This window comes from Acipenser ruthenus, chromosome 20 (genome assembly GCF_902713425.1).
Source record: "Acipenser ruthenus chromosome 20, fAciRut3.2 maternal haplotype, whole genome shotgun sequence".
Taxonomy (NCBI): domain Eukaryota; kingdom Metazoa; phylum Chordata; class Actinopteri; order Acipenseriformes; family Acipenseridae; genus Acipenser; species Acipenser ruthenus.
This window is the reverse complement of record NC_081208.1, coordinates 19,097,505-19,113,603: the sequence shown is the minus strand read 5'-3', so window position 1 is coordinate 19,113,603 and position 16,099 is coordinate 19,097,505. Positions and strand designations below refer to the sequence as shown.

General features: G+C 38.3%; 1 protein-coding gene across 3 annotated transcripts in view; it reads left to right on the top strand.

The window, feature by feature from the left end:
• tango6 (transport and golgi organization 6 homolog (Drosophila)) overlaps positions 1–16,099 on the top strand; it is a 52,001-nt gene that overhangs the window by 22,945 nt on the left and 12,957 nt on the right. For all 3 annotated transcript variants that reach the window (XM_058993597.1, XM_034043021.3, XM_058993598.1), the window contains exons 11-16: positions 691–885; positions 2,701–2,835; positions 3,383–3,925; positions 4,962–5,019; positions 11,806–11,958; positions 15,689–15,840. In XM_058993597.1, coding sequence (XP_058849580.1) covers positions 691–885; positions 2,701–2,835; positions 3,383–3,925; positions 4,962–5,019; positions 11,806–11,958; positions 15,689–15,840 — 1,236 coding nt within the window. The remainder of the gene's footprint in view (positions 1–690; positions 886–2,700; positions 2,836–3,382; positions 3,926–4,961; positions 5,020–11,805; positions 11,959–15,688; positions 15,841–16,099) is intronic.

The following is a 16,099-nucleotide window of genomic DNA, read 5'->3' as shown; positions in this document are numbered from 1 at the left end:
CCCAGAATGGTAAATCAGTAGCACTAAATGTGTAAAATGCAAGCAAAGAACCAAAAGATACTTCACAAAAGTAAAAATGACTATAAATAGTAAGTGATAGCAATAGGGATAGAGAGTGTTTCAGTTAAATATTGTTTTCTACAGTTTAGCCAGGAAACAAAGGACAGTAACTCCCTGGCCTAATCACATTGTGAGTTCACTAGACTAGGGGGAGTCATTAAACTTCATACTAATGTGTTGAGAGCTGAGGAAAGCATGTTTAAGTATATAAATCATTTATGTAAAATGGATATTGGTTGTGTTACATTGTAGGTTTCATAAATAGAAATAATAATACAAATGTATTCCACTGTGCAACAGTCACAGACTCGCCTATTAATCATTCCCCTATTTGTATCATTACTTTTGATATGATGGCAGCCAACCTAGTGCAAAGCTTGCACAGGTTCTGAGAGATGACCAGTTTATCCTCAATAACCACCCTTTGTTAGTGAGCTGCTGTATACAGATGTTAAGTCTAATGAAGAGCCCTAGCCAGCCTTTTTGAAGGAGGGAAAGGGAAATCGCAGAATAATGGCTTCATGGATGACGGGGTGCTATTTTGTCAGGTCTTGTTGTGTACTGTACTACTAAACCAAGCATGGTGAGCATCCATTGGCTGACTCCAATGCTAACCCATCTCATCTGCAGGGTCTGACAGGTATGGCAGTGGAGGGGGAGCAGGAGGGTGAAGAACCTCAGCCGCTGACTAGCATGAGTTTCCTGGAGCTGGAGCAGCATCGAATCCAGCAGGCTACGAGGCAGGAAGAAAGGCTGTTGACATTACAGCTGCTAGCAGCAATGTGTGAGAAGCTCTCGCACACTCTGCTTCATAACCCAGTCCAGGTCAGTCACACGATTAATACCGGCTTGCATGGGTCGTTTTGGTGAATAGGAGTAGGTATTTCCTCAATTTGGTGTTGATGATCCACAGATGTAGGTGCTCTGTGTGCTGTGTAACCTATGTAGCCCCACATGGTGAGAATGTGTCTGAAGGTGATACAAAAAATACCCATTTTGTTGACCTTAGGTTTTTCTCCATGTAAGGATTACCCAAATAAATAACCTTAGCTTGTTTCAAGGGCTCTGGTCAAGTTATTGACTAGAGGGGATGTCCAGACTTTTGTTAAAAGAGCCATACTGATGATCAGGGAGTTCTTCAAGAGCTAAATTTCTAATGAAACAAACTAAACAGCTGACTGGGTTGTAGCAAATAGAAATAAAAGAAGAAATCAAATTGAACTAGACTGGAAAAGACACAGCTTCAGTACGTTTGTGCTCATGTTTTAACACATCAGTTTGCTTCTACCAAAGAATACGGATTTCCCTTGTAGTCTTTTCAAACCCATTACCTTGAATAAGATACTTCATGCCTAAATCAAACCTAACCCTTGGCCCACTTTAACTCTACTATACACAAGTTTTTAAGGGTTGTCCTGTATAAAAATGAGACACCTGCTTCATTCACCTGATCCACCCATTGCCTCTGGCGATACTTGAAAGGCAGATGGGAATCAGCACCTGTGTTATATTACTTTAGGGTTGAGACGAACCCAGCCTCACGTATATGAAACTACTGACTATAATCGCATTAAGGTTATCGTGTATGGGTTACAAGCATAAAACAGAACAAAAACACCTGATTTATAACCAGGTTATGAAAAAAATGTATATGTATATGACTTGTGTTTTTGAAAGGCAAAATATTCTGCAATGACTTGTATAGTTATATCATACCTGTTGACTTCTTTTTTACCAGACAGTAACGGGCATGGGTTTTTATAATTGAGGATCGAATCAGGTGGAGTTAAACTTACTTCTGTTGACTGTGTTTAGACTTTGTTACTTGGCTGCACTTTGTTTTTTTCTTTCTATTTAAGCGTACACTATTTAAAAGCTTTAATCGTTTATAAATCAAGCTCAGTGCACCCTGTTGACAAGAGTTACAACTTGTGCTTTTTTTTTTTACGAAATTAAAGTTTTGTTTTTTTTCCCTAGAAAAAACGGCAAGAACCCATCGTTGTTTAAATAAACAACAAAGTTTTGTGAACAGACCCAATCATGCAAATCTGACAGTCCAGGGTTATGTTACTGGGTTAAATGTTGCAGCCCTGTCTTTAAGCAAAATGATCAATAGAAATTTAAATCCATATTTTAATTTCATAGTCGCAACGAAAATGAGTTTCTCCTCATTCATTTTTCATTTGTCTGGGCTAATTTGAGATACTGTGTGTACAAACGAGTGCCTGAGTACAGGTCTTACTTCTGCCAGCTACTTTGGGACTAATTCAAAATTAATGTGACTCTGTTATGTCCTGGATAAAGATCCAAGATGCCTTATGCATCTTTAAAGGGTGATTATTCAAATGCCTGAATTTGAAATGATTGCTGTTTCCGATTAAAGTTTAATGCTGTACTGTACATACCATCAAATCAATAAGAATATTAGATTCTGGGGCAATGTACGTACGTACAGTAGATGTAGGTCATGGTGATCTTTATGATAATCATAGCTAATGTTTGTACCAATAATTAATTCAAAATGATTACAAAGATCCTACAATTATCATCACAGGAATTGAACATTGGTGGCTGCTAATTCAGCTTGTATATAAAAATAAAAGTATGTATGAGGTTTTCTGTTGGGTGTGTTATCGGCAGGTGATTGAGTTCATCTGTGCCATGCTGAAGCGCGCCTGTGTCAGTCTGGATCAGGGTGTGGAAGGAATAGTGGAGGCACAGACACTCAGCATGGGAATGGGACTCGTGGCTACCATGTTAGTTGGGGCAGCCAAGGTAGGAAAACTGTAGAATTATTGTGTTTCCATTCTTATTTCCATTGTGTTTCCAGTCTTACAGCTGGTAGTAGTAGTAGTTTTTGAACTACTATTTGTACAGGGGATGGGAGACAAAATGAAAACCTACTGTATTATCACATATAAAAGCCCGTGCGAATATGTACAAGGGTGCATTTATGTACAAATATAAGCATATGCACTTTTGTGGGGAGAGTTGAAGCAGAAGACAGACCAAATCTAAAACTAATGTAAAAGCATACATTACTTAATTTGAGAATGATTTGAAATGGAAATTAATATATATATATATATAACTAAGTACTGCACCATATACAATTGCAGCTGTTTCAACATGTTTTTCTCCACTTGAATTTCAAAAGTAGCCACACTGATCTATTTGCTATTTAGAAATACTAACAGACGCTTAATAAATTCAATGACAAACGTTTTGACTAAACTTCTTTAACAACGTTTTGACTCTATTAAGTTTATTTTTGAATCTCTACATTGAGGTATGTAAGTTATTTCCCTGTCTTGTTTTTTAGCTGCAGTCAGAAGATTATGCTGCAATGAAGGAGCTCTTGCCTCTTTTAGACCAAATATCCCAACGGCACCCTGAACAACTTATCCAAGAACTGGCCTCGGATTTACACATCTCCATTGCCACTCACGGAGCGTTCACCACTGAGACTGTGGCCAAGGCAGCTCGCAACACAGCGGGGAAAGAGGAACTGATCCCAGAGAGACCGTCTGAAAACACTGCGTCCAAAACGACTGAGAAAACAAAGAGAAGAAACAGTGACAAGACACCAAAGAAGAATCCAAATGTGCCAGGCACTGCTGTGACGAGTCAGATGGACACTGCACACTGTAAAAACACAGGCCCAGTTTCACATCCCGTGGCTCAAAGCAGCAGCAGAGGAGGTCCACATGCTGATCCTGCAGAGGCCGGGAGACTGCTGTCTGAATGCCTTCTTGAAGCGGTAGACCCTGAAGTTCCTACAAGAGCAGCTGCCTTAAGAACACTGACTCGTATGGTTCAGAATAGAAACGCTGAGGCGCTGCACAACCAGGACAAACTATTAACAGTAAGTTTGCATTGAATAGAATCTTTGTATCGCCATTCAACTATAGGGTTGGATGAGAATGACATGTTCAATTATTGATTATTGGTTAAAAATAGTTATCTTAAATCATGTTTTAACTATCATCTCAACTTTCTCCCTACTTAGTAGTCCACTTTCTCTCACACACTTACCACTGTTCTCTCCCCCCAATAGTGGGGGACTGATGCCCAATTAGATGTAAAAGATATATATTTATTTGATTTGATTATTGATAATAATCTTGAAATTGTTGAGATACAATAACCATAGTGATCTGTAGCCTCACAAATCACGTCACAGTTTACTAAATGTATGCTTTTCATTTGTCCTCACACTCTATCTCACAATCTAGATAGGTCATGGAGATCAACTAGGCCACACAGGTAAATTAGGTCATACACAAGGATTGTGGGAAACCAGGTCAGGGTCACAGAATACTAGGCCGAACTGAAATTTGGTTCCTGCTGTTAAACAGCAGTACTGTATATAAATTTGGCTGCCATCACCTGCACACTGCAGATGCTATAATGGTGGTGTTACAGAGAGCAATGCCTGCAGGTACCAGACTACAGGGTTGTATTCTGACATGGCCTAATCTTCAATACGCTTCTCTGTTGTCCTGCTGACCCATTGTACAGTGTCTGCCAAATGCCTTCCAGATTTCCAGTAGCTGTTTGAGTTATTCTCTTTACATTTTAAATTCATGTATTGAATCACAGTGCATCAGTAAACAGTAATTAATAAAATATGGACTGGGGAAAATGGTTGAATTTGAAGAGGAAGGGTGGCTTAATTATCTCTGGAATTAATTGATTACTGAGTTGCTGGGCTTATTTCCCATTTAATATTCTTTGTAATCAACCCTGTCTGTCATACACAGAACCCATTGGATTATCATCAGGGATACTGCTTTGGGAATATTCAAATTTCAATCGAGGAAAGGGATTTATTCTCCTATTTTATTTTATTGTACCTTTTAATTTTGAAAATGACACAAATTACTAATTTTATATTTCAGCTATTTCTGGAGAATCTAGAGCACAGCGACTCGTTTGTGTATTTATCTGCCATTCAAGGTAAGAAATGCTGAAGAAGCAGGGAATGTGAGATTATCTAGATGAATTTGACCAATTTGTTCTTTGTCATCTGAAATGACAGAAGAGGTGATATCTTTTGTAACTCTTTAGCATGTAACTCATGTGGGAAAAATAAGAGTGTTATACAGAGTTCCCTAGAATGAAGAAAAGATGTGCTTCATCCGGAAAGGTTCCTGCTAATACTGTTAATAAACAAATAAATCTAACAGTGGTGACTGATGACATTACTACATCAGACTTGAAAGAGAGCCAGTGATTTTAAATTGATCTGTTTTATCTTGTAGTTTCTGAAAAGTAGCTTCAAATGACATTTTCCTTTACAGTGATAATGCTCTAATACCGCTATTGAGCTGTTGGATTATTTTCATATTACCTGGGAAAGTGGGTTTTGAAAACCCCAACAACTTATCACAGTTTCTGGGACTTCTAATTCCACTTGCCCCTCCTTATTCCGGGCAGTGGGGTTCTATGACTACCTGTGGTGTCCCTTGACCCCTTAGTGAAGTTGCTTTAAAAATAATGTTTTTGCCGTATCTAATCTAACAAGTAACGCTTACTAATTTTACACGTCTAGTATTACTTGAATAAAACCGCAGACTCCACTGTTGAAAAATAAAACGTTTCAATTAGTGGTCAAACTAAAGGACCACTACTGGAAATACACTAGCCAGATTGGTTCAGGCACTGTCGATAAATTGAGGGGCTTTTCAAAACAATTTAAATTACTATTACAGGTCTTACCAAAAGAAAATCAATATTCCAGCAATAACACTCAGAGCTACTCAATGTTTTGAACTCCTGTTAGATCCTGGTAACGCCCACCCTGGGAGTCCTTGCTTCCCCTTCGCCATTGATTATTTAAACACCAGCCAGCACACAGATCCAGACAGGCTGTTTTGTTAGGTTTTTATTAAAAGCTCATAGTTACACGCTGTATCCTGTGCTAGTCATGTCTTAAACAGCTTTGGATCTGATGCTGATTTTCTCAAGGAACCCTTAGTTCTTCACTTGCTGCCTTAGTTCAAACATGCATGAGGTCAATAAAAAGGGAAACAGAAGAATGATCCTTTAAACATTTAATCATGCCGTCAATTTCCAGAGCTCACAAGTGTTGCATAAAGGAGCGTTCACACGAACGCAGTGCGGCAGTGCCGTGCGGCAAAAAAAAAGTTGAAGCCATTGTTTTCAATAAAGGCGGTCACACTGACGGGGGCACTCAAAGCGTCGCGAAATAGATAAAATATTTTCAACTTTGGCCGCGCTGTGACGTATACCACCAGCAACCAATCGGGAAAGTAGGAGGCTCCTTTGCGAGGAAGACAGACAGCAATTAAAATGGAAGAGAAGCTAATTGTAACTGTTTCGGAGTTCCCAGTTGTACAACACAACTCTCAACGTGTACTTTCTCCTTTGCTTCAGGATATCATGGACCCACAATGTTCGTGTATTTTTTTTCTTTCTGTGGTAGAGCAGGGCAATCGCACTTCTTTTTTTTTTCATTGATGTTTATGATTCCAAATTAATTATCGGGTTGTCAAAAGTGCTTATCTGAGTACCACTGATTACTGGCGCTTTTACAGTTTCCCTCACAAAAGACATGACGTGGTGACAGCAGTTGCATTTTTTTAAAATCACGTTTATGCGATAATGCTCAATAATATTAATGTATAATGAACCCTTCTCTCTTTGCCCATACCCAGTAAACCAGACAAATCTCAAAACTCGCAATCAAACAAAGAAACTATGTCAATTTTTAAAAACAATATGTTTTTATTTTATTTTAAACAAACATATTATAGTGCTTCGCTTCTCATTACTTGAAATATTTTGCTTTGTATTTTCTATATAAAAAACGTTTTCCCTTCGAACTGGCATTTGCTGTTTGTTGCTTGGCAACCAAAAGTCACTGTACATGCAGCCGTGACATATTAACAGACCCCTTACCGTCTTCGGTGTGAACAGTGGTCTGCGGTGACACAGAGCGACGCACAAAGAGGCGGCATGCGCATCGCGTTCGGTGTGAACGGCCCTTTGCAAAATTTGCATGGCAGTTGTTGGAGTTGAATTAATTAGAGGGTAGAGTACGGCTATCAGTTTGAGTGTTAGGTTCAGAGATGAAAAAAAAACAATAAATCTCCCCTGGGAATCTTGTTATATATTCACCAAAATTTCAATTTTTTTTTTTTAATTATTATACCTCTGTTGAGATATCTAGCCTGAATAACTTCTTTTTTTTATTATATTCAGTGGTCCTGAGTGAATATATTTCTCATTTTGGCAACTATCTTGCGTTCATTCATGTCCAGCAAACAATTGGATGAATCACACTGTTCCAAATTACACCATGTTTCTAAACCAGATACCCTTGTAAAGCAAACAGAATACATGCTCAATGTTCATAGAGCCGTGTGGTTATTTCGCTCACATAGAGTTGAGTTATTTATCCTCATTCATGGAATAACTACAGTACTTAATGAACGCTCACGTGTATCCTCTTTGTATAATATCGGAATTTGTTACAAAAGCCTGCACCCCATCATGTTATCAAACAACTAACAAGTCTTACTGCATAAGTTATATGTCTCTTCATATTCATAATAATAAAAATGGTATTATATTATTTGTGTGGTATTGCGATCATGGGGTGCTGCACCATCACAAAAAAATAATTATGTTTGAGACATTAATGATACATAATTGCTGTGTGTTTATCCATCATTTCAAACAACCCTCAACCATGAATTCTGAGACAAAACTATAAACAAGAGTTTTGTTGGCATGTTTGTGCTTACTGTAAGACTGTTAACTATTGTGTTTAGTGTATGCACAAATGCATGACTTATTTGTGCATGTGTTATATACTGTACAAGGTGTGGACTATTTTGGAATTCTATAAAGAGATTCCTGGTGTTTTGGATAGAATAGTGTGAGTTGATTTTTAATACAGCATAATTCTTATTTACAGTTAAAAACCACAAGTAGTTTAGATGAGCTATTTACAGTGCTCTCTAATTCTAATGAGGCTCTTTATGCTGCAGGACAGGTTATAAGCGGGTATGGTCATGGCTTCCTTTCCCTTCATAATGCCATTACATTAACACTTGTGTCTTTGTTATAAGGCAGAACAGAAATAGTCTCTTAGCTCTGGCTCCCGACTACAGAGTTTTGAAGGGGGAGCATTGAATTGGCCGTTCTAGGATTAAATGCTCATCATAAATGTGAAGTCATATACTTTTGAGTATAAAAGGCAAGGTAGAGTAAGAAGTCAATGGGACTGATGTAAGCTCTTGCTCCAATACAAAGTGGAAACACAGCCTTTTAAGAAACAGATCAGATGTAGGTTAAAGCTTCGTAGATCTTCCAGAGTGTCCCATGGCCTTGCTTCATTAGTCTTCTTCACTCTTCCTTGGCATTGCCCTTGCTCTGATGCATTCCTATTGAGCACAGTGCTTGTGACCCTATAATGAACTGTAATCGTTTCCACTGGCAGTAAGTTGCAAACTTGTAATTTAATTAGAGGGATGTTCTGTGGTTTTGAGTGAGCCATAGCTAAGGCTTTTTTTTAAATATATATTTTCCTTGTAACCCCTATACATTTTTATCAGAAGGCTGATGGGACTTGTACCAACAAGTGCCCAGTTTCCTAAAGAAAATGTATGTGGCTTATTCATGCACTGAAGGCATTTCGTAACCCATATCGAATTACCACATAGTAAATTATCCAGTTACCTTGAATACCGCAATGTCATTAAATTAATTAATTAAATATGGTAAATTATTATTTTATGTTTTCTCTTCATTTCTTCCAAAGTTTTATGTTGTAATCTAACCCAAGCCATTATGAACCAGTGCCCCACCGGTGCCCTGCACCACTATCGGTTCCCTGATTTGAATATGGATCGTGGGAGTGGGGTGGATGCCAAAACGCAGTTTCTGCTTTACTTCATGAAGGTTGCTGAGAATAATTAGGAAAATGTTTTCAGTTTCATTCCCCTCATAATTTATGAATAAAAATATATGAATAAAAGATTGTAATGAAAAATGTTTTACTGCAGTACATAAGACAGGACACAGCAAAGGTAAAATAATGTGGCGTCAAAATACAGGGTGTTCTGTAACTCCTTAACCACTGTGTAAAAGGATCAGATCCATTCAAATGAGTGGTTAGGGGCATTTTTTACATTTTCATGAATGATTTTCAAATTAAGGATGGTAAAAAAAAAAACAACTCTGGAATTACTATATATTGAATTGTTCTGTAGTGTTGTACCCATGGGATCCTGTACCCAGGATAGGATGTACTGGAATTTTGTAAAATCCCTAGGTTATTATTTATGCAATTTTTCTGTAACAGTAAAAGGTTCTGTCCCGGAATTTAACTCATTTACATTTTCAATTTGTACTCTTTGTGGGGAAAGGGGCCCGTCAAAAAGAGAATACAGTTTGTACATTCTTGAAAATGTACTGTGAATGTTTAACCACCCCTCAAAGAGTTATATTGCAATACCTCACCTCACCAGCAGGGAAATGTTTTGCAGAATTGACAAAACCAAACACAAATTGATTAGCCCACCAAGGAATCCTTATTCTATAAAATAAAATGTTTTACCTTTTTTAAAGCATCTCTTCAGTTTAAAAAAATAAATAAATAAAAAATAATAGAAAAATCATGCAGTTAAAATAATGGCTCTTTGTCATCATTAAAGTCAGCTTTTAGACTGTAGAGCTCTGTTTTTAATTTCAGTAATGCTGTTGATGAAAACCTATGCCGAAGTACATGCCTTTTAGAAAACAAACTATGTAAGCCTGTTTTTCTGAAATGACCTGCGCAGTGCTAGTGTAACAGATTGCTTTAACCTCGTGATACTGAAAATGAAAACACGTTTGATAAACGATTGTTTGGTGTAGAAAATGTATGGAATTATCAGGCGTGCTTGATAATTGAAATAGTTACAGGTTTTAAAACATCTGTCTTGGGTGTGCTTACCTTCCACCCTACTCTGCTGTCTCTGCACTTTGTTTATATTAAACAACTGTGCCAGACAACTGGTACTTAAATGCATTCTGAACAGAGACAGTTTACAAGGAGAACAATGAAACTGTTCGGTACTTGCATTCTGTCGACTGCTCCTCTTCAAACACAATGTATTATTTATCCAAATAAACTGGTGGTTATTACCCCTCTTTATTGTCATATTACAAATCTTGTTTCTCTCAGCAGAATTTGTGTTGCACTTGTACTCCCAAAAAAAAAAAATGTACACATCTTATAAAACGCCATAAAAAAAAGGTTTTATGTTTTCAGTAGTTCTCACACATGCACCTAAAGTTGATAAGCCCTCCGGGATTGATAATAAACTCAGTATATCAGAAAATTTACCAGCAGTTAAGGAATTAATATCCTGAGATGTAAGTGTACGTTCCTTGGATTTTGTAGTTACTGGAATGCTGACCTCAAAAAGAATAGCAAGATGGTTAGAAATGGTGAGATGATTATTATTATTATTATTATTTGTTTATTTAGCAGACGCCTTTATCCAAGGCTTCTTACAGAGACTAGGATGTGTGAACTACGCATCAGCTGCAGAGTCATTTACAATTACGTCTCACCCGAAAGACGGAGCACAGGGAGGTTAAGTGACTTGCTCAGGGTCTCACAATGAGTCAGTGGTTGAGGTGGGATGTGAACCGGGGACTTCCTGGTTACAGGCCCTTTTCTTTAACCACTGGACCACACAGCCTCCAACATGTAGGTTAAAATCACCCAGTAGAAGAATCCTATCATAATAGACTGTCAATGAAGATAGTAAGTCACTAAATTTAGCTAAAAATAATGGATTTGATTTAGGTGGTCAATAGACAATTAAAATATGAACGGTTAGTGCACTATTTAATGTTAATATTAACAGTTCAAAAGATGAATAACCTGGGACAGTAACCTGATTAATTATTTGTTCACTACAGAAAATAGTCCATCCTTCTTATAAAATATATTTCTTCTCCAGAAACAGTTATTTATAAAACTCAGACCCTCTTGAGAACACCAGCCAGCTAGCCACGCATTTATAGCCCTAATTCTGCTGAATTTTTCATCCCCACAACCAATAACAGGTAATAGACCTGACAGAATAATTCTGCATCCTAACCTTTTTAGTTGTTTTGTTCTGAAGTCCTCTTAGAATTTTTTCTAGCGGTCACCCAATCCTCATTCAACTCTTGCCTTTCAACTATATTTATTTTCTCAGGTCCCTCTACACTTATGCTTCTGCAATCAGGCTGTGATATTGAGATGTTGAATGGAGCAGCCTCATTTAAAAAATTAGAATCAAGGACTTTGTCGGCTTCACCCTCTGTATCCAACACTAGCCAAGTGTTATTAATTTTGTTAAAACTGGTTTCAATTAAATGCTCATGATTTTGTATGCTTCTGAGAGTCTCTATTTGTTTTTCAAGATCAGAAACCTTTTGCAATAGAGTAAAAGAGCACTTTTTGCAAATAAGATCTTCCACAAATTGAAGAGCACTAACCACCATATACATTTCACAGGACTTCCAGCTTAAAGCACGCATATCAGAACCCATGATGAGAGGCGATAACAGATAGGAGAGGAGTTAGATGAATACAATAATAAAATAGACAAAAATCGATAGACAATACCAGATGCAGTTCAACGACTCAGTCAGTGTGAAACCAGCCGCTGATACTTGCTGCTGGATTGAATTCTCTTCCTGGAGAGTGAGGATTGTGCTGTGTTTTGGTTTCAGGTCTCGCTGTGCTCTCGGATGTGTTTCCTGAGCAGATCTTGCTGCGGCTGCTGAAGGAGTTTGAGGAAAGTCCTAAAGAGATGAAGAAACCCCATTCCCTTGAGACCAGGCTTAAAACGGGAGAGGCGCTGATGAGAGCAACCAGGGCACTGGGTAAGGTCAGCTCTTCAAATATTGGAGAGCATAGTGTGTCTGTACTCTAGGCTGTTCCTGATCTTAGGGCTAGGGTGGCCAAACCTTTGATTGGAAACTGGTATTTTATATATATATATTTCAGCTGAACCTTAAAAGGCATCACCTTCTCATATGTGGGCCGGCAAGGCTTATTAAATACTTAAAACTGCTGACTGCGGCTGTTTTCTAGAATAGACTAAATATTCTTTAAATAAGCCTCTGGGTTAGGCTTAATTCTTTGTTAAAAACAAATGCAAAGACCTGACACAGTTTTTGAAATGATTGAGCCTCACAAAGCAGACCTGAACTTCATATAATCACAGGTTTTTCCCAAACTGACTAACTGTGTTGGTGAACTCTAAACCCCTCTTCAAAATTTGACACATACTGGAAAAGGAAGCCAAATTGATACCTGCTGTCTGATTGGATCGGCTGTCTCAGAGATTTCTGAGTCAAACGTCCTCTTAGCCAGTGCTATTGAGAAACAGATGCTTTTATATTCTCGTCACGTAGGTGCATCAAGAGTTGGTCCTGTACAGATTGTAGGCTTCTTGTCCTTAGATTTTAGAGCGTTGAATTGAGTCACCGTATAAACAAATAGAAGGCCTAGGTTGTACTCCTACCACTGAGCAACAAACGTATGGTCAAATTAATTCAGCCAAAGAGCAAAGCAGCGGTCATGGGAGAACAGCTGACATTATCAAAGTCTCCAGTATTTCAAATCAACACACAAAGGAAAGGGGTTATCTTTTCCTGTGGCTTCTTGGCCTTACAATATCTGTATTCTGCCTTTAGCTTTTTACAGGTATTGCTACTTCCAATTAATCTGTTCAGGTATGAATAGTGATTGGAACTCATCCAAATACAGAGAGAGAGAGAGAATAAAGGAAAGAAGTACCGCCTGTCATTAAGAAACAGTGATTCTAGTTTCAGGCAATTCTGTGACTTGCCTTGTATCATTGCCAACAGTGACAGCTGCAATTGATTTGGGGCTTTGATAATGTGTTGAGATTACTTTCACAGCAGTTTGCCAATTGCTGGAGCGCCATAGGCTAATTTAGGACATTTATTTCTTTAGCTAAACCTTTCTTTTAAAATGTGTTTTAGAATTAATTATTATTGATAATATACACTGTCTGGCCACTTTATTAGGACCTGTACCTAATATTGTGTTGGGTCACATTTGGCCCGATCTTTGCAGTATAGACTTTACATGGTGCTGGAAGGTATCTGAAGTCATTAATAGTCTTTACTAGCCTCTCTGACTATTTTCCCTCTGTCCATCACTAACGGTTTGTACCACAGTTGTCTCTGTTGGTGACACATTCCCTTCGTTTTTTCCATTGGTGATACACTCTGGCTGATGTCTTGGAGCAGGCCACTAACTTGACAGTCCTGGCTACAGTGGCACCTGCTCAACATGCACTCTCTATCATGCCTCTTTCGAATGCTGTTAGATCTTTGCCTTTCCCCATTTCTGGTAGACTGTTTACAATTGTTTTTGCATCTTATGAATAACCTAAGTTGTATCTTTATTAAGATCTGTCAACCCGAAATAAAGTGGCCAGGCAGTATGTATGTGTGTTTTTTTATCGGATTGGCTCTTTGTCACAGTTTCCCCTCCTTCAAATAAGCAATTTGACACCAGGGTGCCAGAAAACAGTGTAGCGTATGTTTATTGTGTACAGTCACAAAACAAAATAAACAAAACATCACCCTCCGTGACACCGCAACCCCCCCCCCCCCCACACACACACATACACCCCTTTAAAACATAACTAATTACATCCTTAAACAATTACCAAAACAATTTAAAAGATTTAAAATGCACCATAATATTTATTTTAGATTACTTATTTGTTTTTACTTTCCCTTAATTAACACACAGTTATTATTTACAAGGGTGTTCACTAACCCTTCTTAGCTTAATCCCAAACACTTTACATTATTTGATTTACATTGTTCACCAACCAGTTTGTTTATGTTGTCCTTTCACATTTTATTAGTTTTCTTTAACCAACCGTTCACTATATACTGTATATGTATATATATTTTACAGCTGCTACGATTAAGTTGAAAATCGATTTTTCGATCGATTCCATTTCTCATTATATACTTCAATATAAATATTGAATAATCAATTCAATAATAAAATATTTTAACGCGCATAGTTAATAACATTATTTAAGTTTATCAACGAAAATGCACCGAATGCCCTGACTTGCTATTTACAGTATTTCTGCTACAGACAAGCAGGGGGCGTGCTTTTCTTTTCCTGCCCGTGTTAACTAGCATCTGATTTGCTGGTCCTATCCTACCAGCGAATCAGTTTTGAAAATGCTTTTTAAGTACGCCCCTCTGTGTTTTCGATGTAAACAAACAAAAAAGGGTGCCACCTTGTGTCCAGAGCAGGACGACAGTCTTGTATTCGTAGAGAACAGCCTGTAAATACATTGTGCACATAATAGAAAACTGACTATATATAGTTTGCGCTTCTTTGGAGTTTCAAAATGAACTGTTACATAATATTCAATAACATTAAAACAAAAAAAATTAGTGATGTTAAACGCAATTTTGGTGTAACGATCAGCTTGACCTATAACGGATATGCATGTTGTGGTAAGTAAATCAATTTATTATTATTATTCATAACAAGTAATGGGTTAACAACTTATAGCTGTTCTGCAGCAATGGAAGTAAATTAAGCCTTGAAAGTTGATGCTAACAATTCCTACAGGTGTCCCAACTTTTGTTGATTACTTACAAACCCTCTGTCTGTATAAAAGCAGTGTTGGAACAGACTGTGTTACTACACCCTCTTAAGCATTATTTGGACAGTATTGTACTGCAGGAAGTAGTATATTGCACTCATAATGGCGAGAAAAAGGCAATTAATAAAGGAAGACAGACAGACCATTATAACCCTTAAAAGTGTAGGTCTTTCCTTTAGAGAAATTGCAAAGAAAGCCAAGGTGTCAGTGAGTACAGTTTCCTACACCATCAAAAGCCACTTGGAAACTGGAGGAAACTCTGACAGGAAGAGGTCTGGCAGACCCAAAGCCACAACAGAATCAGAAGACAAGTTTCTGAGAGTCAACAGCTTGCGTGATAGGCGGCTCACAGGACAACAGCTTCAAGCACAGCTTAACACTGGTCGAAGTAAGCAAGTCTCAGTTTCAACTGTGAAGAGAAGACTTCGAGCTGCAGGTTTGACAGGTCGAGTGGCAGTAAGAAAGCCATTGCTAAGATGGCAAAATAAGAAAAAGAGGCTAGCCTGGGCCATGAAGCACCGCCAGTAGACAATAAATACATATCATTTCAGTGGTGTCAAAAAATAAAAAATAGCCAAGTAATTGCAACAGAAATGAAGAAGGGTTATTATTCATTTGATTCCAGGAGGCCACAACATCAACTGGCAAAATTAAGGTTTTGCTTGTGTTATAGAATTTTGCAGAAATATACATTATCCAAAATATGTGCATTTAGGCAATTGGTGTCTACAAATGTAGTTCATTTCCCCTCCCAGGAATTAGTGTATTTGTGTTTGTTTGTACTCGCTTTGTATCAACTATATATAGCACTGTGCTCCATTTTTATTGCCTCTGGTGGGGATGAATATCTAATAGGATGTTTCAGTTACAGTATGTGCATCCAGTTACTCGGGTGAGAGCCAGGTCTAGACTAACAGAAGTACCTGTGTTTCTTTCAGGGGACCTGGCCCCTCGATTTGGGACACCTCTCATCCACGCTTTCCTGAGAGGAACCAGAGACAGCGACAGCACCGTGAGAGCCAGCAGCCTGTCTAACCTTGGGGAGCTGTGCCAGAGATTGCACTTCGCACTGGGGGCGGTGGTACATGAGGTAGGCTCTTCAGCACGTCCTCAGTGTAATTGTCTGACGCACGGGAGATGTGTGTCAGAGTCAAGTCATTCTTGTATTTGAGGGAACTCGCCCCTGCGCATCCCAGCAAGTAAGTGCGCTTCGTAAAAGACAAAGCCGTGGGTCTGTATCAATAGGACAACAGCTACGATCAGTAACGGTGGCAAGGAATGCACTCCCTTCCTTGTTACGCTCTGCTGATAAGTGTGGTCCAAAGCAAAAACTGGAGACACTGCAGGTT